Source organism: Bubalus bubalis, chromosome 8, assembly GCF_019923935.1.
Source record: "Bubalus bubalis isolate 160015118507 breed Murrah chromosome 8, NDDB_SH_1, whole genome shotgun sequence".
Lineage (NCBI taxonomy): Eukaryota > Metazoa > Chordata > Mammalia > Artiodactyla > Bovidae > Bubalus > Bubalus bubalis.
Window position 1 is genome coordinate 94,363,808 of NC_059164.1, and position 27,877 is coordinate 94,391,684.

At 38.9% G+C, this 27,877-nt stretch overlaps 1 protein-coding gene across 1 annotated transcript in view; it reads left to right on the forward strand.

Annotated features, from left to right (window-relative positions):
• MKLN1 (muskelin 1) overlaps positions 1-27,877 on the forward strand; it is a 382,035-nt gene that overhangs the window by 14,133 nt on the left and 340,025 nt on the right. The window contains exon 2 of the mRNA XM_006047723.3: positions 9,116-9,238. Coding sequence (XP_006047785.1) covers positions 9,222-9,238 — 17 coding nt within the window. The 5' untranslated portion in view covers positions 9,116-9,221. The remainder of the gene's footprint in view (positions 1-9,115; positions 9,239-27,877) is intronic.

Consider the following 27,877-nt stretch of genomic DNA (forward strand, 5'->3'; position numbering starts at 1 on the left):
TTGAGAATGGAGCTCTGACTAGGGACTAAAGCAGAGAGGTAAAGAGGGAACCATCAAATCCTCTCCACGTTGTGTGAGCCATCTAGCCAAACATGTCCCTGAAGTCTTTGAACTTTTCTACTTATGGGAGCCAATAGATTCAATATTTTGTTTAAGCCTATTTGAGTTAGATTTCTCTTTCCTGAAACCAAAGCATCCTCAAAGGATAGAACAAACATGATTAGTAAGGAATGGAATAAATTTTCAATAAATAGAGAGTTAAATATTAAAAATGACCCATACAAGAGAAATGATATGTGTTGAAAAATCAAAGTGGTGCAAGCATTTCTTGACCTTAGAGTGGTAAAAACCTGAGTGAAAGAATAAAGGCTTATGATTTGTAAAAGGAAAACATTTATAGATTTGACTACTTGAAACTTTTTAGTTTATGTAGATGAAACTGTACCACAAAATTATAAATGAGAGATTCTAGAATTTTTGCAACCAAATATATATATGACAAAGGGTAGTTTCCTTTATCGGAGAAGGCAATGGCACCCCACTCCAGTACTCTTGCCTGGAAAATCCCATGGGAGGAGGAGCCTGGTAGGCTGCAGTCCATGGGGTCACTAAGAGTCGGACACGACAGAGTGACTTCACTTTCACTTTTCACTTTCATGCACTGGAGAAGGAAATGGCAACCCACTCCAGTGTTCTTGCCTGGAGAATCCCAGGGACGGGGGAGCCTGGTGGGCTGCCATCTATGGGGTCGCACAGAGTCGGACATGACTGAAGCAACTTAGCGGCAGCAGCAGCAGTGTCCTTTATATATAAAGTACTCTTACAAATTTATAACAAAAATACATTTAAAAAGAAGTGTAAAGAACACGAGAAGGTAAAAGACATGAACAAGCCATGTGGGTAAAGAATATGAAAAAGCAAAAGAGAAGAAAGGGAATTCAACTGGTCAACTAAAATGAAAAAGGTCCCGAGTTAATAGTAAAGAAAAAGTGAAAGAAGAGTGAAAGTGTTAGTCACTTAGTCATGTCCGACTCTTTGTGACCGCATGGACTGTACCCTACCAGGCTACTCTGTTCATGGATTTCTCCAGGCACAAATGCTGGAGTGGGTAGCCATTCCCTTCTCCAGGGGATCTTCCTGACCCAGGAATCAAACCTCAGTCTCCCGCATTGCAGGCAGGTTCTTTTTACTGTCTGAGCCACCAAATAAAACCATATATCTTTGTACCTAACAAATTGTCAAGAATTTTAAAATAATAGCTTCCATAGATAAAGATTCAGGGAAATAAACACCCTCATACAATATGGGGCATGTAAATTGGTTCATGAGCTTCCCTGGTGGCTCAGACAGTAAAGAATCTGCCTGTAATGCAGGAGACCTGGGTTTGATCTCTGGGTCGGGAAGATCCCTTAGAGAAGGGAGCGGCTACCCACTTCAGTATTCTGACCTGGAAAATTCCATGTACAGAGTAGCCCGCAGTCCATGGGATTGCGAAGAGTTGGACATGACTGAGCCACTTTCACTTTCAAATTGATTCAAGCATTCTAGAGAGCAGTTTGGCATTATCTACATAAAATCTTAATATGTGCAAAACATTTAAAAGAGTAATTTCATTTTTAAGACTTTATCCTAAGAAAATAACCAGAAACACTCACAACATTTAATATAAGAGTACTTAGTAAAGCATACCTTCTTTATAATATTGAACACTTAGAGATAACCTACAAGTTCAAAAAGAAGTATTCTATAAATCATAATATGTTCCTTTGATGAAAACTATGCATCCAGTAGGAAGCAGATTGTGGAAGATGCCATGATATCAGAAAATGTAGGTAATTTATTTTTCAATATATATGCTCAAAAAAAAAATGACTGGACGGACACAGGAAAATATTGATAGTAATAATATCTCAATAGTGGACTTAAAACAGATTTTCTTCTTTGTGAGTTTTGAATATTCTAAATCCACCTCGTGTTTTGCATATATTTTTAGGCACTGGAATGCCAAGCCCAGTGCTCTGGACATAGAAAGTACTTAACGAATACATGCTGAACTGAACTGAGTGATCAATTGCTGGTTAAAAAAATGCAGTGGGGTTGTCTTATGGAGTAGTGCACTCACAAGAGTTGTTTAATCAGAAACTAGCTAGCCATCTGTTGTACTAAAGACTTCCATTTCATTAAAATAAAAAAATGTCCACACCTTGCCCAACTCCATTTTCTTCCCAACCATTTCCTGCTTCTCTCACAGCCAAACTTCCAAAAAGAGTCTTCACTTTATCCATTCCAGGTTGACTTCCAATGCTCTAGAAACTGTGCTCATCAGATCTAATCCCCAGACTTTATCATTCATCCTACCCCAAAGAGAATTGTTTATCCTTTCTTCTTTGAAGCTTTCTTCTCCCTTTACTTGCAGATTTCACTCTGTCCCATTCTCGTGCTATCTCTCTGGACCTTTCCAATCTCCTCCTCCGGCTCTTCTTCCTCTGACTGCTGCCTGCGTGCTTTTTTCCCCTCAGGGTCTTGGCACTCTTCTCACTCTATGGCCTCCTCAGGATATCCCATCCATCCTGAAAATTTAGCTACCAGTGGGCCCTGACTTCTGAACCTATATAGTCAGTCCAAACTTTGCTCCTGATCCGCAGATGTGTCTTTCATTTGCTACTGGATAGCCTATAGTCACTGAAAACTTAATATCATCATCCTCCCTTCCCCCCACTTTTGCTCTCTTCTTATTTAGCTTAGTTGATGTCATTACACTTCAACTTTGGCCTCTCTCCCCTACTCCCAAGTGGCTATCTAATCAATAACTATGTCCTCGATGCTACTTCTAAATCTCCCTTGGATTTGTCACTACTCTTCATCCCCCTGCTGCTATGGTGATTCAGACCATAATCCCTTCCTTAGACTATTACAGTGACCTTCTAATTGGCTTTCCTGGCTCCAGTCTCACTTTACTCTAGTTCAGCTGTCATCCTGCTACTACAGTTTTATTTATTTTTTTTAATATGAATGTTCACATCTCTTCCCTATTTAGGAACCTGTAATACCTTTCATGCTTATTGTCTTCAGCGTGAAGTCCAGCATAAAGTCCCTTAACTGTAAACCAAGGTTCTTCTCGATATTAACTACAACCTCCCTAGCCAGTTATTTTCAACCCACATCAGACTGCCCTGTCTTCTCTGAATGCAGTTTGCCTTTCCACACTTTTGTGCTTTTCCCCACTCTTTTCCCTTAGGATCCACTCTCCTCAGCCAAGTTTTTGCCTCCTTCAGTGCCCAACCCAAACTTCAGTGTCTCTAGGGGAAAAAACCCTCTGCAGCTTCCAAGACAGACATTAGGACAAGAGATATGGTATTTAAAGCAATGAGCTAGATGGGCAGTTGTACAGGACCAAGCCCAAGGGAGCTCCCAGCATTCAGAAATCAGGAAGGACCCAGCAAAAGAGACTGAAAAGGAAGAAACAATGAGGTAGAAATGAAGCACATGTGGTGTGATGGAAGCAAAGCAAAGAAAATGTTTCAGTGAAAAGAGATGGATCACCAGGGCCAAGTATTATGGCTGCTGAGAGGGCAGTAAGATTAGGATGGAAAACTGACCAGTGGATTTGACAACACAGAGGTCATTGCAACCTTCACAAGTATGTTTGTAGTAGAATTTTGGTTCAGTTCAGTCACTCAGTCATGTCCGACTGTTTGCGACCCCATGAACCGCAGCATGCCAGGCCTCCCTATCCATCACCAACTGCCAGAGTCTACCCAAACCCATGTCCATTGAGTCAGTGATGCCATCCAACCATCTCATCCTCTGTCGTCCCCTTCTCCTCCTGCCCTCAATCTTTCCCAGCATCAGGCTCTTTTCAAATGAGTCAGCTCTTCTCATCAGGTGGCCAAAGTATTGGAGTTTCAGCTTCAACATTAGTCCTTCCAATGAACACTCAGGACTGATCTTCTTTAGGATGGGCTGGTTGGATCTCCTTGCAGTCCAAGGGACTCTCAGGAGTCTTCTCTAACACCACAGTTCAAAAGTATCAATTCTTCAGTGCTCAGCTTTCTTTATAGTCCAACTCTCACATCCATACATGACCACTGGAAAAACCATAGCCTTGACTAGATGGACCTTTGTCGACAAAGTAATGTCTCTGCTTTTGAATATGCTATCTTGGTTGGTCATAACTTTCCTTCCAAGGAGTAAGCGTCTTTTAATTTGATGGCTGCAATCCCCATCTGCAGTGATTTTGGAGCCCCCAAAAATAAAGTCAGCCACTGTTTCCACATCTATTTGCCTAGAAGTGATGGGAGTATGGGGGACAAATACTGACTGGATTGGCTTGAAGAGAATGAGAAATGAGGAAGTTGATGCTCTTTGAGTGGGTCAAGGAGTAGATGAATGAAGAAATGATGTCTTAGAGGGACTTTGCTGGTGATCCAGTGGTTAAGACTCCTTGCTTTCCATGCAGGGGGTGGAAGTTCAATCCCTGGTCAGGAAACTATTATAAGATCCCAGATGCTGCATGGTGTAGCCAAATTGAAAATGTTGTCTTAGAGAGGATTCTATAATTGGTCAGGAACCAACATAGATTAGTTATTTTGAACTCTTAGAGTCTCTGAAAAATTTCCAAATAGAAACATGGATGCAATTTGGTGGTGCAAAGCTTTTAGTAATTAACAGGGAATTCAGAGTAGGGCTACCCAGACAGTAGATTAGTCTATGGAAGTTTCAGTGTGAGTTATCTGTAGTTGCATTTTATCTATTACTGACCTGGTTCATAAAGGTGCATAAAGACCTTCAGGCAGGACTTCTCAGAAGCTTCAGGAAAGAGCTGTCCCTGCAGGGACTTGGGTGCAGATTTTTCAGACTGTTTCCAAACTCCTCTTGCTAGTGTGTAGTAGGGGTATTGATAAGAATCTATAAGGCTGGTTTTTGATGGCTGGGCAGTACCAAGGCTGAATGGTTAAGAGGTAAACAGGAAAAATCTGACCCACCCAATGTTGTGCATTTGAAAATGCTGTATTTGGAAGTGTTTCTATATAATTTTTTTATACTGACATCATAATGGAGGTGGACTAAGTATTCACCTACCTATATTTGATGAATAGGTAGGCTGTTCTTACCTGCCTCCCCCTGGAGATGAAATATGGAGAATACAAACTTTGGGTAGACCAGATCCAAGCTTTGATTTTAACCTGATACCTGTGTGACATTTTTCAAATAGTGTTTCAAAAAGTACTTTGGTACAGATCCCATGTAAAACGTATTTTTACTTACATGACTGAAGGCAACCCAGGGACCATATATTTCCCTTCATAAAATTATTTATGTTGACATCCTAGGGCTTCCCTGGTGGCTCAGATAGTAAAGAATCCACCTGCAATTCAGGAGACCTGGGTTCGATCCCTGGAACAGGAAGATCCCCTGGAGAAGGGAAGGCTAACCACTCCAGTATTCTTGCCTGGAGAATTCCACAGAGAGAGGAGTCTCACAGGCTACAGTCCATGCGGTCACAAAATGTAGGACACGACTGAGTGACTAACAGTTTCACTTTTCTCTTCACACATGTTGATGTCCAGGGCCTAGATAATGAAATAGAACCAGTCATAGAATATGGAAGAACCTGGGGTTATACCATGCTTCCTGTGATTCCCCAAATGCACAGGGTGCTCTTATATATGCCTTTGCTCATGCTGTATCCTCTACCTGGAATATCCCAATCCCCTTCTTCCTGGCATACTCAGATCTAAGAGGCCTTCCTCGCCAGAGGTCAACCCCCCTCTATGGTCCCCAGACTGTTTTCACGTGTCACTCCATCTCCACACCTACCACACTGAAGTACAGTTGTTTGGTCTTCTGACTCCCTCACTGGGCTGTGAGTTTCCTGAAGTAAGTGATTTTTGTCTTCTTCCTCTTTCTTTTACATCTAGGGTAATGTTTTCACATTTGGGGCACACAATCAATGCTTGTTGAATGGATGTGTGAGTGCTTGAGAGTATGAATGAATGAATGAATGAATACCTGAAAAGATCAGAAAAATGTTACCCCCACCCAAATGGAAGCTCATACAAACTTGAAAGTGTCAGTGACTTTACATATATGCAGAATTAGTACATAGAATGGCAATTTCCAAGTCCAACTGAGATGACAAGATTACTGCAGCATAGTATATGTAAAGAGGAGAGTGATACTCACCAACGACTCATAATATGTGTGGCACAAGATGGTGAGAGCTGTGCTGATTAAAATCAGAGTTGAGTGATAGGAATTGATTGATTTTCATCTACATTTGGGAGAGAGTTTTGATCTGTGGAACAAAATGAACATTTTGGCCCTTGTGATTTCTTTTAAGCAAGGTATTTTTCATCTTAAAATTTAAGGGTAAGGTAACAGCTTAATAAACATGTTTTTCTAAAGCATGGCTTCCTTGTAAAACCAAAAAGAAGAACAAGCTCGCTATTACATCTCTAAAATGGAAGTTACATTGTTGAACTCATCATTTCATTCCTGCATGCCTCGGTTTCTTCCGTGCATCCTTTGTAAAATGATAATAGCCCTTACTAGTATTTACATTATAAAAGGATTGTTAATGTAAATTAGATCGTATAAAATGGGTTATGATGTTTTCTTTGAAAGACAAGCACCATACACAAATGAGGTATTATTATTTAGTTTTTCCTTTTCAGTCTCCTTAAATGAGAATTAGATGAAAACTCTGCCCCTTAAGCAATATCCAGTGGGTAAATGAATATTGAGTTGAGTAAAATGAAAAAAAAAATCTTCAGCCAGAAACTCGGTTTGTGCAGCTTAGCTAGTCTCCACATAAAACAAAAATATTGTCTTTATTTGTGATGTTCACCACCATTCTTTATCTCCTTTCTGTGCTGTAATCACAATCTGAAGACAGTTAAGCCTTCCAGTTCAGTCACAGTGTGCATTTTAGAGAACCTAGAGATCCTGGAATGATTGCAATTGAGATATAATGTTTCATTTAATCAAGCCATGCAGCCGGTTTTGCTACTGATGTAGGGCCTAATTCAACTCCTGGTTTTTAGGCTCAGGTCACTATCACGGCAACCTTTTCAGGTTGGTTACTGCCATTGCCTCTGTGTCCCTTTTAGCACCACCCAGGCCAGAACTTTCCTATCTTCTCCTTGGAATACAAGTTACTAAGAGGAGTTGAGGAGATTAGATCTGAGGAGTTGTTGTGAATGTCAGAAACTTTACTTCATGTCATGAAGGGGTGAGAATGGAAACCCTGATGGTGAAGGATTCAGGATAACAGAGCTGGTGGTGGTGGGCTGCCTGTCCAGCATGACTATTCCTGGCCTCTGTGTGCATAGTAACTCCAGCTTACTTCTAGCTCCTGGTCCGTGTTCCCTGGTGCCTGCGCCCTGCTCCTCCTCTCTCATCCAGACCCCTTACAGTGCTCATCCATTATGTCTTGGTTCACCTTCAACACACAGGCCATGCCTACCAAGAGCATGGCCGTGAGGTAATTGAGCTAATGCAAAGGTGGTAGGTGAGTCTTCATGGTGGTCTCATGTCCCTACTTTTAGGAAGAAAATCTAGGGATTATATCTTCTACTTTGAAGGCAAATTTTTTGAAACAGTTGTCTGCATTCACTGGTTCCACCAATTCCTCAATTCACTGTGAGCTGCCTTCTGCCTCCACTGTCCCGGCTCTCACCCAACTGGACAGATACCTTCTTGGAGCTCCCTCCGTAGATGCTTCTCGGGCTTTTCTCACTTGATCTCTTGACAGCGTTTACTGTTGTTGACCACAGCCTGCTCGTTGAAATGTGCTTTTCCCTTGTCCTCTGTGATACCTCACTCCATTAGTTTCCCTCCTGAAACCTCTCTCTAGTTTCCCTCTCTCTGGCTTTACCTTCTCTTGATCTCCTTTTCTGGGGGGGGGGGGGGGGGAGGAAATCCTTTCTCTGCCCATGTTTTAAGTTTTGGTATTACTCTGGTTTCTCTCCTGGGCCCTTTTCTCTTCCATGACACTCCCCCCACATAACTCTTTCATCCCCTTGGAGTCTATTGTTGCCTATCGTGTACTGATGCTTCCTGAACCTATACTCTCAGACTTCCAGATCAAACTGCCTCCTCATAACCTGTGAGTGTTCCCCAGGCATCCCAAACCAAACATGACCACAGCTGGCCTCATCTCTTTAAAAAATGTCTTAGTGAGTGATATCACTGTCCACCCAATGTGCTCAGTCGCTCAGTTGTGTCCAACTCTTTGTGACCCTCTGAATTATAGCCTGCCAGGCTCCTCTGTCCATGGGATTACCCAGGGAAGAATACTGGAGTGGAGGCTGCCATTTCATTCTCCAGGGACCCAGCTGTTCAAGTCAAAAAAACTGAGCACCGGTTTAAACTATTCCCCTTCAAAATGCCGGCATTCAAGCCATCACAAACTTCAGTAGATTATACTTCCTATATGACATGACTTGTAAGGCTCTGTATAAATTGTTTCTGTTAACCTCTCCAGTTTCATCTCTGACCACTGTGTCTCAGCTATCCTGAACTATTTTCAGTATTCAGATTCTTGGTCATTTCTGTCACCTTCAAAATATGCATCCATGTGCCCTCCATTGGAACAAATCTGCCTCACCTCTTTATTGGACTAACTTCTTCTTACCTTGTAAGTCTCCATGTGGAAGCACTAACTTCCAATCCTCCCAAAGTCTGGGTTAGGTGTCCCTCCTAGAGTTCTTGGTAGTCTTCTCTTTATAACACACTGTTTTATGGGAGCTGCCATTCCTGCTTCTGTCTTGCCCTCTACTGGAAGCTCTACTGAAAGGTTTCTGTAAGCAGGAAGCATATTTACTTCATTTACCTTTGGACTCATAGAACCAACAAAGTACTTGGTACAAAGTAGATGCTCAGTGAATGAAAACAAGGTTAAAACATCACTATGAGAATAGACAATACATTTCCAATCAGAGGATACAGTTAGGATTTTACAAAACAAAGATTTATCAAGTCTCTTTGACATCAAAGAGATTTGAAGATTATCTAAAACTATTTAGAAGAATTTATCAACAATAGAATCATGAGCAGAGAGTAGTTAATAAATTTAGATTTCAAATCTGTCCCTTATGGGCTTCTCTTCCAGAGTTCAGAATCCAGACTGTCAGCTATATTTTGCAGTCCCCCAAGCATTCCATCTTCTTGACTCTCCATAAACTTTTGGATTCATAACCCACTCCATACTTGAGAAAATGGGGATTGGAATAAGGTAAGTGCTAGCTTTTCTATTTTTTCCTCTATTACTTCATTTTCAACCATGTACTATACTTGTAGAACAATAATTTTTAAACTCTCTCTCTGGAGTCTTGATCAGGAGGTATGACTGACTTCCCTGCTTGTCTAGCTGGTCTCACAGTATTTGAATATCCTATGCGTATGATGAAATGTTGCAAAGTGCCTTGAGATATTATATCCTTTCAGATTTTCTTATTTCAGGACTATTTAAATTCTTTATCATTATTCTATCGAGTTTTTCCTAATATTACTCCACGTATAAAAAATAGTGAATTTTGAGAAACCAGAAAGACTTGCTGTCCACTCTGGGACAACTTTTGGATCAGATGCACACTCAGAATGCAGGGCATGAGCAGTGTAAGCAAACTTCAGAAACAGCTCTGCTTCAGCCACACTGCATGTGGACGACTGTTCACTGCACACCCACTGTCAACCTTCTCGAGCCCCTTGTTAATGTTGTCCAGTCTCTAAGTCATATCCGACTTTTTGCAACCCCATGGACTGCAGCACACCAGGCTTCCCTGTCTATCACCAACTCCCAGAGCTTACTCAAACTCATGTCCATCATGGACATGACATGAGTCAGTGATGCCATCCAGTCATTTCATCTTCTGTCATCCCCTTCTCCTGCCTTCAATCTTTCCCAGCATCAGGGTCTTTTCCAATGAATCAGTTCTTTGCATCAAGTGGTCAAAGTATTGGAGTTTCAGCTTCAGCATCAGTCCTTCCAATGAATATTCAGGATTGATTTCCTTTAGGATTAGGTGGTTTGATCTCTTTGCTTGAGCCCCTTACTTGCTTTCATTTTTAGAAAATTTATTATTTATCTTCATATTTGTTTATTGCTTATCCCCAAATTAGAATGTAAGCTTTATAAGGGCAGGAATTTTGTTTTGTTCACCAGTATATGCTCAGCACTTGGAATAATAACTGGTTACATAATAGAAACTCAATACATATTGATTGAATGAACAGTGTCTTTCAAAAAATTTTTAAGATACTTATGCATACCCAGGCCTCTAGGGATCTAATGTAAATCTAGACCAAAGCTTTATTGCCCTCAACTTTTTGATGGATGGCTAAGATGATAACATTGACCACACGCTGAATGAATTTACAGATGTAAATTGTTGTGCATCTATAAATTATGCACAACTGCAAAGGATAGCCAATAAGTTGGATGATACAATCAGGATTCCCCTCCCCCTCATCAAATCCTGACAAAATGTAATGGTGAATCATACCTAACAATATAAAGGGACAAATATAAAGCACTCAGAGATCCCAAAATTCAATTGTACCAGTACAGGTTGGGGGCGAGATGGAATTGCTCACGTAGGAAGATTTAGAGTCTCCTGTTGATTTTGAGTAGATGATGAGTCAACTCAGTGTGATGTAACTTCCAAAAAAGATCAATCTTTTGTTGTATTAATAGAAATATAGTGTTCAGGTTGGGAAGTAGTTCTCTAGTACTCACTGGTGATCAGGTCACATTTGTTTTGCTTTATGAATTCTGATCTTCAGCCTTTAAGAAAACCATTAATAAACAAAAGGTTCTTCAAGAAGAGTTTAAAAGGGTAAAATGGGATCTTGTAATCAGTGTCACATCAGAAATGATTAAGGGTCTAAGAGTCTGTCTTGGTGTGTGAGGAGGAGGGAGAGAGCTAGCTTATGTAGCTACCTTCCTAAGTGAGAAGTGCGGTCCTGCAAGGAAAGTTATATTTCTTCTCTGGGTAATCCCAGAAGACTGAACACCCTTGAGTAGAAGATATAAGTATGTATGTTACAGCCCATTAGAGTTTGTCAACAATTACTATGTTTGCCCAGTAATCAGGTGGACAACTGGTGGAGGTTGTAAGTTCCTTGACCCTGGTGGTGTTCAAGCAGAAACTGGGCACACATGCCCCATGTCCTGAATACATTTTTGATGGAAGTTCAAACACTGGGGTAAGGGATTGGGTTAATCACAATAGCAAACACACATTGGGTGCTTACTATATGACAGGTACCATAATAAGTATTAATGTGGGTTATTATTTTTAATACATCAATCTTACTCCATGGTGAAAGTGAAAGTCATTCAGTCGTGTCCAACTCTTTGCAACCCCATTGACTATACAATCCATGCAATTCTCCAGGCCAGAATACTGGAGTGGATAGCTGTTCCCTTCTCCAGGGGATGGTCCCAACCCAGAGATCGAACCCAGGTCTCCCCCATTGCAGGTGGATTCTTTACCAGTTGAGCCACCAGGGAAGCCCAAGAATGCTGGAATGGGTAGCCTATCCCTTCTCTAGCGGATCTTCCCTACCCAGGAATTGAACCAGGATCTCGTGCATTGCAGGCAGATTCTTTACCAGCTGAGCTACCAGCGAAGCGGAAACTGAGGCTTCAAGGGGTTAAGTAACTTGCCCAAGGTCTTAACACCTTGTACAAAGCAGAGCAAGGATTTTAACTTACGCAGTCAGATCCCTGATTTTAACTTATTATTCTAAGGACTCCTACTAAAAAAAATAATTTTTAACTTTTTATTTTTTATCAGAGTATAGTCGATTAACAGTGTTGTGATAGTATCAGGTGAACAGCAAATGGACTCAGCTCAGTCAAGGCTATGGTTTTTCCTGTGGTCATGTATGGATGTGAGAGTTGGACTGTGAAGAAGGCTGAGGGCTGAAGAATTGATGCTTTTGAACTGTGGTGTTGGAGAAGACTCTTGAGAGTCCCTTGGACTCCAAGGACTGGTTGGATCCAACCAGTCCATTCTGAAGGAGATCAGCCCTGGGATTTCTTTGGAAGGAATGGTGCTAAAGCTGAAACTCCAGTACTTTGGCCACCTCATGCGAAGAGTTGACTCATTGGAAAAGACTCTGATGCTGGGAGGGATTGGGGGCAGGAGGAGAAGGGGACAACAGAGGATGAGATGGCTGGATGGCATCACTGACTCGATGGACGTGAGTCTCAGTGAACTCCGGGGGTTGGTGATGGACAGGGAGGCCTGGCGTGCTGCAATTCATGGGGTCGCAAAGAGTCGGACACGACTGAGCGACTGATCTGATCTGATCTGATCTGATGGAGTGCTTAGGCTACCTGAGGTACTGTTCTGAGCCATATTAAAATGGTTCATCTTCACAACTCTACAAGGTCATTATTAATATTATTGCTGTTTTACAAATGAGAAAACTGAGGCACAAGATCTAAATAATTTGCCCAGATTCGCGTAGCTAGAAAGTGGAAAAGTCAGGATTTGCACCAGCCTTTTCTGGCGTTAGCAGGCACACACTTACCCTGTGCACTAAAATACCTTTAACTGGTCCCCTGAAGAGCTGAGGATTCTTAAATTCTGATTGTAAGTTCAGCTTCCTTTCAAGTGACTTTGTTCTTTAGCAATATTATTGATACATCCAAATGATAGAAATAGTGTGGGCCTGGCTACAGGAAGACATCATGTAGGTTAGGCGTCCCTGAAAGTGTTTTGGGAGAGGTATGTTAAAATCTAGGCCCTCCAAAATCACTGCAGATGGTGGCTGCAGCCATGAAATTAAAAGACACTTGCTCCTTGGAAGGAAAGCTATGACCAACCTACACAGCATATTCAAAAGCAGAGACATTACTTTGTGGACAAAGCTCCATCTGGTCAAGGCTATGGTTTTTCCAATAGTCATGTATGGATGTGAGAGTTGGACTGTAAAGAAAGCTGAGCACTGAAGAATTGATGCTTTTGAACTGTGGTGTTGGAGAAGACTCTTGAGAATCCCTTGAACTTCAAGGAGTTCAAACCAGTCCATCCTAAAGGAAATCATTTTTGCATATTCATTGGAAGGATTGATGCTGAAGCTGAAACTCCAATACTTTGGCCATCTGATGCGAAGAACTGACTCATTGGAAAAGACCCTGATGCTGGGAAAGATTGAAGGCAAGAGGAGAAGAGGACAACAGAGCGTGAGATGGTTGGATGGCATCACCGACTCGATGGACATGAGTTTGAGTAAGCTCTGGGAGTTGGTGATGGACTGGGAAGCCTGGCACGCTGCAGTCCACGGAGTCACAAAGAGTCAGATACAACTGAGCAACTGAACTGATGATAAAATCTAAAACTGGCATTAGTTGTGATTTCAGGGTCTTTCAGGGCAGCAAGAATTTGGCTTTTTGTTCTCCAGGCCAGCAGGTCTGGGCTCTAGGCACTATGATTTGTTACACATGGGAACTAGCCACCAATACTTACTTGCAGCCTTTTAAAATTTGGCTTAAATTTTTCTAAAAGAAGACAACAAGATGTGAAACATTAAGAATGAAACAAGTTAAATTCAATACTTTATATGTAAGCAAGAGTGGAGATACAGAAAAGGAGAAATGAAGCACATAATTGCTTAAATCGTCCAAGCTTTCTCTCCGTAATACAAATTCTTGGATTGAAAAATAGTTCAATCCAATAGTATTGTACCTTAATAATTAGGTTGGGTTTCCTCTGTGGTAAATCTCAGAAAGAATTGGTTATTAAAATGAATGAAGTAGATTACCCTTCCCTCAATAATTACTACTTCAGCTAATGTGAATATTACCTGTGTGATTGAATCTACTGCATTTTTAAGACACCTATCTCCAGTAATTTTTGGAGATTCAGTAATTTAAAAGTCAACAGTGGGTGGGAATTTCTGTGGTAGGCAGAGGGACAGAAAAGGTCAATGTTCTTCGACATTCTTTCCTTCAAATCAAGTTTTTTGGTTTTGGTTGGTTTTCAGTGTTTTGTTACGTATGAAGACCTAGTAGATGTAACTGATTTATCTTAGCCTTTGTGTTTATAGATTTCTATTTTCTTGGCTTCAGGTCCTTGGAAACATTTGTTTTGATGGTGGCAGGAGAGTTAGTCATGTTTTATTTTTGTTGTTCCCATTTATTTTTAAGATCTTTTAGTTCAAGTCCACTTACAAGGTGTTTTATAGCCTGTATTTATGTTTCCACAAAAAAAAAAAAACATTCCTAGTAGTAATTCTAGTACACTCATAAAAACAGTTAATAATTTAATGCACATCAGAATGATTCTGTGATATTAGTAAGCTGGAACTAGGATATGCTTTGGAAAAATGTGTTTGAAATTTGTAATTGGATTTAGCATTTACATATCAAATTTCAAGTCTCTTAGATCAATTATTTTTGAGTTACCAAGCAGCCAAATTCTTCTTTTTTTTTCATTACTGAGTCAACAAAAGTTGGAAAATTCTTTTCTCACATATTCCATTCTTTAACTGAGCCTGAAGGTAAATGACTTTTTAAAAACCGCATCTCAAACAAACAATTTTACATGAGGTTATGAGTAAATGAATAGAATGGGCTCTACTGGCACTGGGGATATACGTCTAATTAGAACTCTCAATCTTCCAAACATATCATTTACTGACATTGAGGTTTTTAATTCTTAACTTTGAGTCCATTGGGATGGAAACAAGTGACCCTTGTTGGAAATATGTCACGAATCAACTTTCTCAGGTTGACCTTTAGTTTGTTGGTCACCAAATCAAAACACTATTTATTCCCAGGCTTAAAGATGTCTGTACCTTCTTAAATTTGTTGTAAGATCAAGGAAATAAAGCACTGCTTTGCTGCTGTGAACAGGTTGCCTTCTCTCTTTTCCTTGATGCCTCTCAGTTTCTTCACGAGAGATAACATATCTTGGCCAGCTCCATGCATGAAGCAGTATGAAGCATGCGGCATCTCTTGCACATCCTCCGTTGTGGGTGGGAGGTAGATAACTCTGTTTTTACAATGAGACAGACCAAGATCAGCCTTCAAACTGACTTGACATACTTTCTAGTTCAGAGCTCCATACTAGGCACCAAAGACTGTTACAAATGCTCTCAAGAGCCAATGTTCATAACTTAAAAGTAGTAACATAAAATTTGCATCTGTTAGATTACTTTTTGACCTTGAGCAAGCAATTTTACCTCCCTCCAAAATAACTATTTCATAGTGTTATTATAGCAAATCATTGATATTATATATATGAAAATACACAAAGCCTAGCACATAGTTGCAAGCGAAGGTTGAATTTATGTGAAGCATATAATTAACCACCCATGGAACCTCAAATGGACAAATGAATCCAAATTGACATCTGTCTCTAATCAGTTTTAAATCAGAAAATTTCACTTCTAAATGAATCACTCTATCCACTAATGACTTTGCTTCATAGTCTACATTCAGAACAAAATGTTACTTAAGTGATAGTCTGTTAATGTATTTCATAACAGGAGCTGACTATGGTTTCTTTAGGAGAAAATCACAGGTAAACAAAAAGAAAGAAAATTATATAAATGAAAGATCTTTATTTAGAAATAAATGAAGAAGGGACAGTTATCTGATAAAAGAACATTCAGATCATGATATAATTAAATGTCTACATGTAATTACAAAATATAATTGTATTTATATTGGTTTAAAAATTTTTTTTCTGATCTTAAAGGACTAATTTTCTTGTAATTGAATGACAAACTCTGCAGTACCTCGTATTAACTATTAATAAGCTAAAAATACCCATTACCTATCTTTTTCTTAATTCCATCTACTGTCATGGACTTACATTTATCTCAGCTATACAAAAAGAATGATTTAAATTGCTTGCTCTTTCTGCTTATTAGAAAGGAGGATAAAGAACCATTTCCCCGACCCACTTAACTATGAAAAAAGGACTCTCCCAAGTTGCCAGGAACTAACACAGTAGTAAAATTACAAGAAAATTTTGTTAAGAAATCTTTTCTCATCTGCAAGTTATTTGACTGAAACCTGAGGTGCTGAATTTCAGCACAAAGGTGACTTTGGAAGAGAAAGTTTATGCCAAACTGGATCAGTTGTTTTTGTGTTATGTAAGGAGGAGAAAAAGAATTAACTATTTACTCCTAAGCTATAAATTTAAGGTTACCCTAATACACCAAATGAGAGAATGTCCAAGCTGCAAACTTTACCTTAGCCTTATATTTTCATGAACTATTTTCTGTACCCACTCAAAACTAAATATAATTAAATATTAAGTAATTTGCGTTGCTCAAATATATTTTAAAAGTACAAAGTTATTCTACTAATTATTTCAGAAGTGAACTCTAGTTGAATTGTAAAAAATGGTATTATTAAACAATTTAAAACATTAAAAAAAAATTTTCCTGATTATATACAAGTGTAATATAAAAATATAGAATATGCAGTACAGTAAAAACAAAAAAGTAAAAATCACCAAAATCACCCACAATTTTATCATCCAGAGATAATCACCATCCACATTTTGCTGTATCACTTGCAGTGGGTATTCACACATACACAAACCCATTATATGTAAATGTCTATTACTGTTTTATTACAGAAAATTTAAAACATGAACAAAAGTAGACAGAAAGCATCATGAACCTTTTGTACCTATCAACCTATGATGACCAAACCAAACCATCAATTAATTCCTTCTTCTTCTTCCCCACTTGTTTTACTTTAAAACAAATTCCAGGAGTTGTATCATCTCATTCACAAATATTTCAATATGGATCTTTAAAAGATAAGGCTTTAAAAATATAACCATTATCACATCCAAACTAATTAACAATGATATCTTGCTAATATTAAATAATTAAGTCAGTTTAGAATTTCAATTGTCTCATGAATGTCATCATAGTTTATTTTCATAGATTGTTTCAAGCAGAATCCAAATAAGGTTCACACGATGAGATTGGCTGATCTATGTGTTAAATCTCTTTAAATATAAGTGGGTTTCTGTTCAAATAGTTTCTTTTCTTTCAAATTATTTGTTGAAGAAACCAAGTTGTTTGTCCTGAAGAACATCCCACAGCCTAGACTTTTTCTCATTTTATCCCCATAGTATAGCTTCTGTCCTCTACAGTACCTGCAACTGGGTTTAATAGATTCAGTTGGTTTTTTGTTGTCCTTGTTTATTTGTTTGTTTGGGTTTTTTTTTTTTTTTTGGCAAGACTGCTTCATAGATAGTAAAGTGTTTTGCCATTAAGAGGTGCATAACATGTCATAATCTCTCCTTTTATGTCACCTGGAGTCATTGGTTTGTTTATTGTTGTTGTTGTTCAGTCACTAAGTTGTGTCTGACTCTTTGTGACCCCATAGACTACAGCACACCAGGTTCCTCTGTCCTCCAGTATCTTCTGGTGTTTGTTTCAATTCATGTCTGTTGAGTCAATAATGCTATTTAGTCATCTTATCCATTAATTTATTCAAGATTGCAAAATGGCTAGATTTTATATCCTATTGTTCCTTGAATTGATTTTCTAGCATGTACCAGTGGTGGCTAAATAGATGTTTTGTGATCTTGCTTTTTAAGTTTGTTTGTCTTTAAATTATCATTCAAACTCATACCTAGAAACTTAATTAATTTGTTTCGCACATCATGTTTGTTATTCTTATTAAAGCTGAAATTAACACTTCTTTGCTTTGTGGCAGCATCTTCAAATTACCTCCTGACTTTTGACATGACCCTAGTAGTCTTTGATAGTGCCTCTGCTAGTTGGTATAATAAGATGATCTAAGCTTATCGTGTATAATTTACACAGTACAAATCTATTTAAGACTTGAGTATATATAAATATAATACAAAACCATAGGACGGAAACTATTTATAATAGCAAAAGACTGGAAACAACCCAAATGCTCATAAATAGAGGACTGATTGAACAGAGTATGGTATAATCTTACAGTGGAGTTATTTGCAGTTATAAAATGACATCAGGAATCTCTAGTTCTTTAGATATACTTATGTGGGTTGAGCTCTAAGATATATTTTATGTAAAGCAGAAAGAGGGAAAAAAGTGAGTCGAGGATGCTGCCATGTGTGTAAGAATGGATATAAATGTATATACACACACACATTTATATATATACATGAGTGAGTGAAAGTTGCTCAGTTGTGTCTGACTTTTTGAGACCCCATGGACTATAAAGTCCATGGAATTCTCCAGGCCAGAATACTGGAGTGGGTACCCATTCCCTTCTCCAGAGGATCTTCCCAACCCAGGAATCGATCCCACATCTCCAGGCAGATTCTTTACCAGCTGAGCTACCAGGGAAGGAAGCCCAATATATATACATACATATATGCATGCATATACATATATATGTAGATCTGATTTGAATTTGAATCATGTAAATATTTTTCATAATTATAAAATGCTAATTAAAAAATGCATTTCCTAATTTTTAAAAGTATAATTATATTATATCCAGCTGGTAGCATACAGAGAACTATTTCAAATAACTTTAAGACACAGTAATTTGACTACATATCCCTAATGAGATATAAGGACAAAAATGAAGTGCAAAAACATTTGTTAACAGTTTTTGGTTATCATTTTGTTGCAAGTAGTATCACTACTTGGTTCACATACTGTTGAAAGCTTGCTTGGAGAATTTTGAGCATTACTTTGCTAGCGTGTCAGATGAGTGCAATTGTGTGGTAGTTTAAAGGAAAGGCTACCCACTCCAGTATTCTGGCCTGGAGAATTCCATGGACTATATAGTCCATGGGGTCACAAAGAGTCGGACACGACTGAGCAACTTTCACTTTCACTTTGAACATTCTTTGGCATTGCCTAGAGCTTCCAGATGTTCAAGCTGGATTTTGAAAAGGCGGAGGAACCAGAGATCAAATTGCCAACATCTGTTGAATCATCAAAAAAGCAAGAGAGTTCCAGAAAAACATTTACTTCATTGACTACACCAAAGCCTTTGACTGTGTGGATCATAACCAACTGTGGAAAATTCTTAAAGAGATGGGAATACCAGGCCACCTTACCTGCCTCCTGAGGAATCTGTATGCAGGTCAAGAAGCAACAGTTAAAATTGGATGTGGAACAACAGACTGGTTCCAAATTGGGAAAGCCTGTATACTGTCACCCTACTTATTTAACTTATATGCAGAGTACATCATGCAAAATAGCCGGGCTGGTTGAAGCACAAGCTGGAATCAAGACTGCTGGGAGAAATATCAATAACCTCAGATATGCAGATGACACCACCCTTATGGCAGAAAGCAAAGAACAACTAAAGAGTCTCTTGATGAAGCTGAAAGAGGAGAGTGAAAAAGCTGGCTTAAAACTCCAACATTCAAAAAACTAATATCATGACATCTGGTCCCATTACTTCATGGCAAATAGATGGGGAAACAATGGAAACAGTAATCAGACTTTATTTTGTGGGGCTCCAAAATCACTGCATATAGTGACTGCAGCCATGAAATTAAAAGATGCTTTCTCCTTGGAAGAAAGATATGACCAACCTAGACAGCATAATAAAAAGCAGAGACATTACCTTGCCAACAAAGGTCCATATAGTCAAAGCTGTGGTTTCTCCAATAGTCGTGTATGGATGTGAGTGTTGGATCATAAAGCTGAGTGCCGAAGAATTGATGCTTTTGAAGTGTGGTGTTGGAGAAGACTCTTGAGAGTCCCTTGGACAGCCAGGAGATCAAACCAGTCAATCCTAAAGGAAATCAACCCTGAATATTCATTTGAAGGACTGATGCTGAAACTCCAAAATTTTGGCCACTGGATGCGAAGAGCCGACTCATTAGAAAGGACCCTGATACTGGGACAGATTGAAGGCAGGAGAAGGGGATGACAGAGGATGAGATGGTTGGATGGTATTACCGATTCATTGTACTCTGGGAGATGATGAAGGATGGAAGCCTGGAGTGCTGCAGTCCATGAGGTTGCAAAGAGTTGGACACAACTGAGTGACTGAACAATAACTATATATATATATATACACACACATACACACACACACACACACACACACACACACACACTTGTAATGAATATATGTATAACATCAGTTTAGCCATTTTTGTATTTTTGGACATTTAGATTGATTCCAATTTGTTATAGTTATGTATAATACTGCAACAAAGCATCTGTGCACATCTTATTATCTCTTTAGTACAAGTTTCTATAAGTCAAATTACCTGGCCAGAGAGTAAGAACATATTTAAGTTCTTGATTAATATTAATATTGTCCAATCGCCTCTAGAAAGTTTAGAGCAGGATACACACCAAGCAACAGTGTTTCATACCATGAATAGTTATGAATATTCACATTGACATGTTTCTGTCAATATGATTTAAGTCAGGTAATCACTGCAGTTTTTTCTTTCCTATTCCCTCTTTTATTTTCTTGTAGAGAACATTAAAAATTAAAAATGCCACATGGAAAAACTATACTGGTATAATATTTACATATTTACATTATGAATTAATAACTTTATTAAACAAAGATTAGAATGGCTTTATCAAACTAAATGTATTACTTATAAATTAATACGTGGAATTGCTAATGCTTTAGTTGGAAACAGACATATAATGAATGTATTAAGTTATTAATTTTTATAGCTCTTTGGTAAATTGGTAGCTGCTTTTGAAACTCTTGAGATTTTTAGTTATAATCTTACCTTTGCAGAATTTGTTACATGTAAAGCTTTATTTTTCTGATATAGTTTAGAAAGTTAAGTAACTTTGCAAACATTACTTACATGTACCTTATATATACAATTTCACATGAATAATGAAAGCAAAAAAAAAAAAGAAAAGATAACATTAAAAAAAAACATAGGCTGTAAGAGCTAGAAGGATCTTAAAGATCATCTGCTCTAACCGCTTCACTTAATACACTGGGAATCTAAGGCAAAAGGCAGTTATGTAACTTCCCTGAGGTCATACAACTGATTTGTAACAGAGTAAGAGAAAAATCCAAATCTCATTCAACACAGTGCCCTATCCATGTAGCTTCTCAGCATTAGCAAAACCTGAATGCAAAATGCAAAATGTAAAATTAAAATAACTGTTGCATTGGAGAAATGGGATTTAAGGTGTCTTCCTTTGAAATTCTACTGTTATGCTGTCTTCTCATTGAAAAAAAAAAAACAACTGAAAATAGACCAACAACTACATTATAAAATCAGGTAAAAGACCACTTCTGTTATATGAAAGCTAGAAATAGATTATTCTAATAGTCAGGATTTATAGCAATCAAAATATACAGCATTTGAAAGATGTATACATTTGTATATGTATGTATACACACACACACATATATAGTTGTTGTTTAGTTGCTAAGTCGTGCGATTCCATGGATTGCAGCTCATCGGGCTTCTCTGTCCGTACACACATTATTGCAATCACTTCACTGTTACTATCTCATTGAATTCTAACAATCATCTAAACACAGAGTTTGTGAGACTTGCCCCAGGTATTCACATGAGTGTCAGGGTCAGGATTTAAACCTACGTATTCATAGACACAGTGTATTGTTTGAAGGTCCAAGCCTCAGTGGTCAATTTCATTGCTGCCGAAGGGTCCTGTGATTGTTTGACCCTCAGCTCTCTCCCCACAGTGTCAAAGTTTTCACCTTAGAAATCCATTTGCTTGAATAACATGATGGAATTCCTTAGGGCAAAAATTTTTAGAAACACATCTTTGAAACCCTTTACTTGCCACTTGCTAAGTATGTGACTTTTCTTTCACTATCTGTAATGTAGGTATGACAGTACTTACCTCATTGGATTATTGGAGGAGTAAAGAAAATAAATTGCATCTACTTTTTAGTAGGATACTTAACTCACAGTAAATATTCAATAAGCAATATCTGTCATCAGCTATCTTTGCCATCACCATCAGTATTATTAATATCATTATTAAAATTATCATATTTCTTTCCTATTGACCACTTTTTAAATGCAAAATCCTGTGGAAGCAATAATGCATTATTCAAGGGGCTGGTGACTCATCAGTTGTTTTTCTCCTGACAGGAGAGAGCAGACGTAATAAAGCTCAGGAAAGGAGAGAGAGAGATGGAAAAGGGGAGTGGAGACCTGGAAGACAGGGCTTTTACCTCCAGCTAGTTGGGCTAAGTTTATAGAACAGCTCACTATAGGTCCCATTCTCTGCTATGGGATCACCTTTATTAGGTTTTAGAAAGCCTGCTTGAGAATGGGGAAGACCACTGTTCCCAGGCCATGGAGACAGACTGTCTGTCGCTGCTCAAGGAATCCTACGCACCGTGGCCACTGCCTGTCCAGGCTGCAGGGGTGGAAGAGGGCAAATAATCCTCAGCAAATGCTTCTGTTTACTGTGCCTGGAAACAGGCCTTTTGCCATGGAAAATTTTCTCATTGTACCCATAGGTACAGGACCTGTATTGCACAATACGGAAGATCTTATTAAGACTTCTTGCTAACCTGTGTACATGCTGTGCTTGAAGCCCAAAGGCCGTTTGCCATTTCTAGGGTGTTATTTCACTTTTACTTCAGGGGTAAGGTTTTAAGGTGGCTTACAGGAGCATCCCTACACTCCTCTCTAAAATCTTCCTCTGGTCAGGGATCCCTGAAGTCTTCCTGTTTTATGCTACCAGCTTCTCCTAAGATCTGCATACTCTTATTTCCAGTGTTTTATTTCACGTTTTTCATTGTTATGATAAGAACATAAGCACGTGGTAAAATATAAAATAGTGCTAAAGGATGTTCAGTGAAAAGTACATCTCATTCCTGTCCCCATCCCCAGTGCCACTGCCCAGAAATAACTGTTGTCCATTCATTCATTCAGAAAACATGGCCTTGTGCCTTCTTTGTCCATGATACTTAGGGCTGAGTAGCAGACAGATAATAGTATTATTAATAATAGGAGTTGATGGGCCACGAAGAAGATCCAAAAGTAGTTATCATATGGAATATAAAAAAGTGATAAATGTTACAAACAGAAACAAACAAGGGGGGAGGATAGAGTGATATTTGAACAAGCAAAGAGGGAAGGAGGTATTGTGAGGAGCATTCCAAACAAAGGGCCAGCACACTCTAGCAAGGTTGGCAGGCTGTTGGGACAGCATTTTAACTATTTATTTTTATTTGTAAAATACTCATATCTACCACAGATCAGACACTCTTCTGAGCACTTTATATATGTTAATTCTGTTAATCCTTACATAGAAGCCCAGGCACTCTTATCCTCCCCATTGTAAAGGGGAATTGAGCCACAGAAGAATTAGGAACATTGTTTAAAGTCACACAGCTAGTGAGCAGTGAGAGCTAGACTTCCACACAAGCTGTCTGGTTTTGTCTGGCTCATTTCTTAGCTGCTACACTCTGTTGCCACAGAGTAGGCAGGTGGTACTGGAGACCTGTGGGGCCATGCTGAGGGCAAGATGACGGTAACGGGAGAGCCTTGAACAGAAGAGTGACAGGTACATTCTTTCAGAAAATCCTGACATATCTATATGCATTTATATACGTGTATATGGGCTTCCCTGGTCACTCAGCAGTAAAGAATCCACCTCCGATGCAGGAGCTGCAGAAGACCTGGGTTTGATCCCTGGGTAGGGAAGATCCCCTGGAGCAGGGCATGGCAACCCACTCCAGTATTCTTGCCTGGAGAATGTCATGTACAGAGGATCCTGGCGAGCTATATAGTCCAAAGGATCACAAAGAGTGGGACATGACTAAGGTGACAGAGCGTGTACACATGTATATGTGTGTGTATATGTGTGTGTATATGCGTGTGTATATGTGTGTATATATGTGTGTATATGTGTGTGTATATGTGTGTGTGTCCTCGAGGTTTGTGTCCTCTTAGTAGTTAATATGCTTAATGTTAAAATGTAAAACAATTTTAATTTGTGAGAAGGAGAGAAAGACTTGATATTATGTATGTTGAAGTTAAAGATGATATCTTAGCAAATAATTTTTGGGGCACAGGTGATTTCTTCTATTTTTAAAGTCTTACAAATACTTTTCTATTCTGGGGCTTTGGCAGTACTTATGTATCTGACTGTGCATCCGTAGAAAAACAAATCAACTTTCTTTTTTTTAACAATTCAGTAGTTTTTAGTATATTCACAGTGTTGTACAACCATTGCCATTATCCAATTCCAAAATATTTCCATCAACCCAAAAGAAACTCTTTAAGAGATGGGAATACCAGACCACCTTTCCTATCTCTTGAGAAACCTGTATGCAAGCCAAGATGCAACAGTTAGAACCAGACATAGAACTGGTTCCAAACTGGGAAAGGAGTACTTCAAAGTTGTATATTGTCACCCTGCTTAGTTAACTTATATGCAGGGTACATCCTGTGAAATGCCGGGTTGGATGACTCACAAGCTGGAATCAAGATTACTGAAATATCGACAACCTCAGATATCCAGATGATACCACTCTAATGGCAGAAAGTGAAGAAGAACAAAAGAGCCTCTTGATGAGGGTGAAAGAGGAGAGTGAAAAAGCTGGCTTAAAACTCAGTATTCCAAAAACTAAGATCATAGTATATGGTCCCATCACTTAATGGCAAATAAATGGGAAAAAGGTGGAAACAATGACAGATTTTATTTTATTGGACTCCAAAATCACTGTGAATGGTGACTACAGCTACAAAATTAAGACACTTGCTCATTGAAAGGAAAGCTATGAAACCTAGACAGCATATTAAAAAGCAGAGACATCACTTGCTGACAGAGATCCATATAGTCAAAGCTAAATGAAGACTAAATGCCAGATAATTGATGCCTTTGAATTGTGATGCTGGAGAAGACTCTTGAAAGTCCTTTGGACAACAAGGAGATTAAACTGGTCAATCCTAAAGGAAATCAACCCTGAATAGTTATTGGAAGGACTGATGCTAAAGCTGAAGCTCCAATACTTTGGCTACCTGATGCGAAAAGCAGACTCATTGGAAAAGACCCTGATGCTGGGAAAGATTGAGGGCAGGAGGAGATGGGGGTGACAGAGGATGAGATGGTTGGATGGCATCTCCAACTCAAAGGACATGAGTTTGGGCAAACCCCAGGTGATAGTGAAGGACAGGGAAGCCTGGCGTTCATGGGGTTGCAAAGAGTTGGACATGACTTAGTGACTGAACAAAAGAAACTTCATAATTGTTAGCAGTCACTCTCAATTCTGCTCTTCCCCCCACCTCTGGAAGCCACTAATCTATTCTCTGTCTCTATGAATTTACCCATTATGGATATTTCATGTAAATGGAATTATTCAATGTGTGGCCTTTTGTGTCTGGCTTTCACTGAGCAAGGGTGAAAGGGTCATCCATACTATAAGGGTCATCCATTCTGTAGCTTGAATTGATACCTCATTCCTTTTTATTACTAAATAATATTCCAGTGTATGGATTTATCACATTTGTTTATCTGTTCTTCAATTGATGGACATCAGGGTTGTTTCTACTTCGTAGCTATTATGAATAATGCTGCTGTTTACATTTGTTTACAAGTTTTGAGTGAACATGTTTGTAATTTTTGGGTATCAGTTCAATTCAGTCTCTCAGCTGTGTCTGACTCTTTGTGACCCCATGGACTGCAGCACATCAGGCTTCCCTGTCCATCACCAACTCCCAAAGGTTGATCAAACTCATGTCCATTGAGTCAAGGATGCCATTTCATCCTCTTTTGTCCTCTTCTCCTTCTGCCTTCAGTCTTTCCCAGGATCAGGGTATTTTCCAATGAGTCAGTTCTTCACATCAGGTAGCCAAAGTATTGGAGTTAAGCTTCGGCATCAGTCCTTCCAATGAATATTCAAAACTGATTTCCTTTAGGATTGACTGGTTTGATCTCCTTGCTGTCCAAGGGACTCTCAAGAGTCTTCTCCAACACCACAGTTCAAAAACATCAATTCTTCAGCACTCAGCTTTCTTTATGGCCCAACTGTCTTGGGTATACCAGTGGAATTGCTGGGTCATATTCTAACTGTATGTTTACTATCAAATCGGTTTCTGAGCACAATGTATTACATAGCACTTCAACCCTTGTAAGGGGAAAATTATAGAAGCAAGTGGTTGCTTTAGCAAATCTCCTATCCTGTTCTTTTTATATGAGAAAGTGGCAGATTGGTGGTGGTGCCCATTTCTTAGGGTTTAACATATCAGTATCTGAAGGTCATTGGCACCTACTGGATATATTTTCCATGCAGATCCCACCTTTTGTGGCCCTCTCCATACAATAGATGGGGAGTGGCCATGAGGAAGTGGCCTCTGAAGTAACCAAAGAGCTCAATTGAGTAACCTAATCCATCCAGGTACTCCTAGGAGCATCATGGCCAGGGTCAGTCTAGAAAAGTGAAGGCTTTGAGATTACAAAGTTCCCTAAGAATATTAAGGATAATAATGAAAGCCCCAACGTTTTATCATTCACTTTATGCCTAACATAATGCTAAATGCTTTACAATTTTTTTTCTAGACCTGAACTTTCTAATATGGTAGCCACTGGCCACAGGTGGCTATTAAGTTCTTACAACATGGTTAGTTTGAATCTAACCATATGTGTAAAATATATATTGGGTTTTGATGACTTAGTACAAAAAAAGGAAATGTAAAATATCTCACTGATATTTTTTACATATTTAAATTATATTTTGGATATGTTGAATAAAATACATCACTAAAATTAATCTCACCTGTTTATTTTTACTTGTATTAATGGAACTACTAGAAAATTTTAAATTATATATGTGACTCACATTTATGGATTGTGTTATATTTCTATTGGACAGCATTTGCTCTAGTCTATTCTTCACAAGTAATTTGATCAGCTGGACTATATTACCACCCCCAAATTATGGGTGAGGAAATTGAGGCTTAGAGAACTTAAGTAAATTGCCTATGATCACACAGCTGTGACTTAAGCACAAATCTGCTATCTCTAAGCCTGAATTCTTACCCATTATTCTATGCTGTCTCCCCAGAGTCCAGAAGTACAACCCATTTGGTGTAGAAATGGCTATGATCATTAGCTATGGCAAAATGCTGTTTTCATGCCTCCATTGTGGAGCACAAGAAAAATCATCCATGCCATTCTGTAAGGTAGAATTTAGGTTGTAGTTGGGAAAAATTGCCTATGGGGAAGTTTCTGAAATACTAACTCTTTTTTTGTAACAGCTTGGGGCTTACTCACCAAGGATAGAAGGTAGATGAAACCACTTCAGAGGTTACTTTCATTTCTATGATCCTATATTGCAATTCATGTCAGATTCACAGGTCAGTTGCTGCTGTAATGCTCAGAGTGAGATGGAGTAAAGAGAGATGAATTAGTGCTTCAGTTTCAACCTTTTCTCCTGTAAAATGTAAGGCTTTAATATCATCCCATTTCATTTGAATCTGTGAAAACCTCAATGGGACATTCTTCATAGCAATGGCGCCCTCTTCTAAGCTACAATGAAGAGAAGGTGGCAAAACAGTTTAGGAGAGAAAGAGTCACTCCATTTTCTTCCTCGCACCCCCTACCTTAAATCATTTTATAAAATATGTATTTTAACTCAATCAGTCTTCCTTTTCCTAAGGCATCAGTGTTCACCACTCAAAAATAATTTTCATATGTGCATATTAATACTGCTGCTGCTGCTAAGTCGCTTCAGTCGTGTCCGACTCTGTGCGATCCCATAGACGGCAGCCCACTAGGCTCCTCTGTCCCTGGGATTCTCCAGGCAAGAACACTGGAGTGGGTTGCCATTTCCTTCTCCAATGTGTGAAAGTGAAAAGTGAAAGTGAAGTTGCTCAGTCGTGCCTGACTCTTAGCGACCCCATGGACTGGAGCCTACCAGGCTCCTCCGTCCATGGGATTTTCCAGGCAA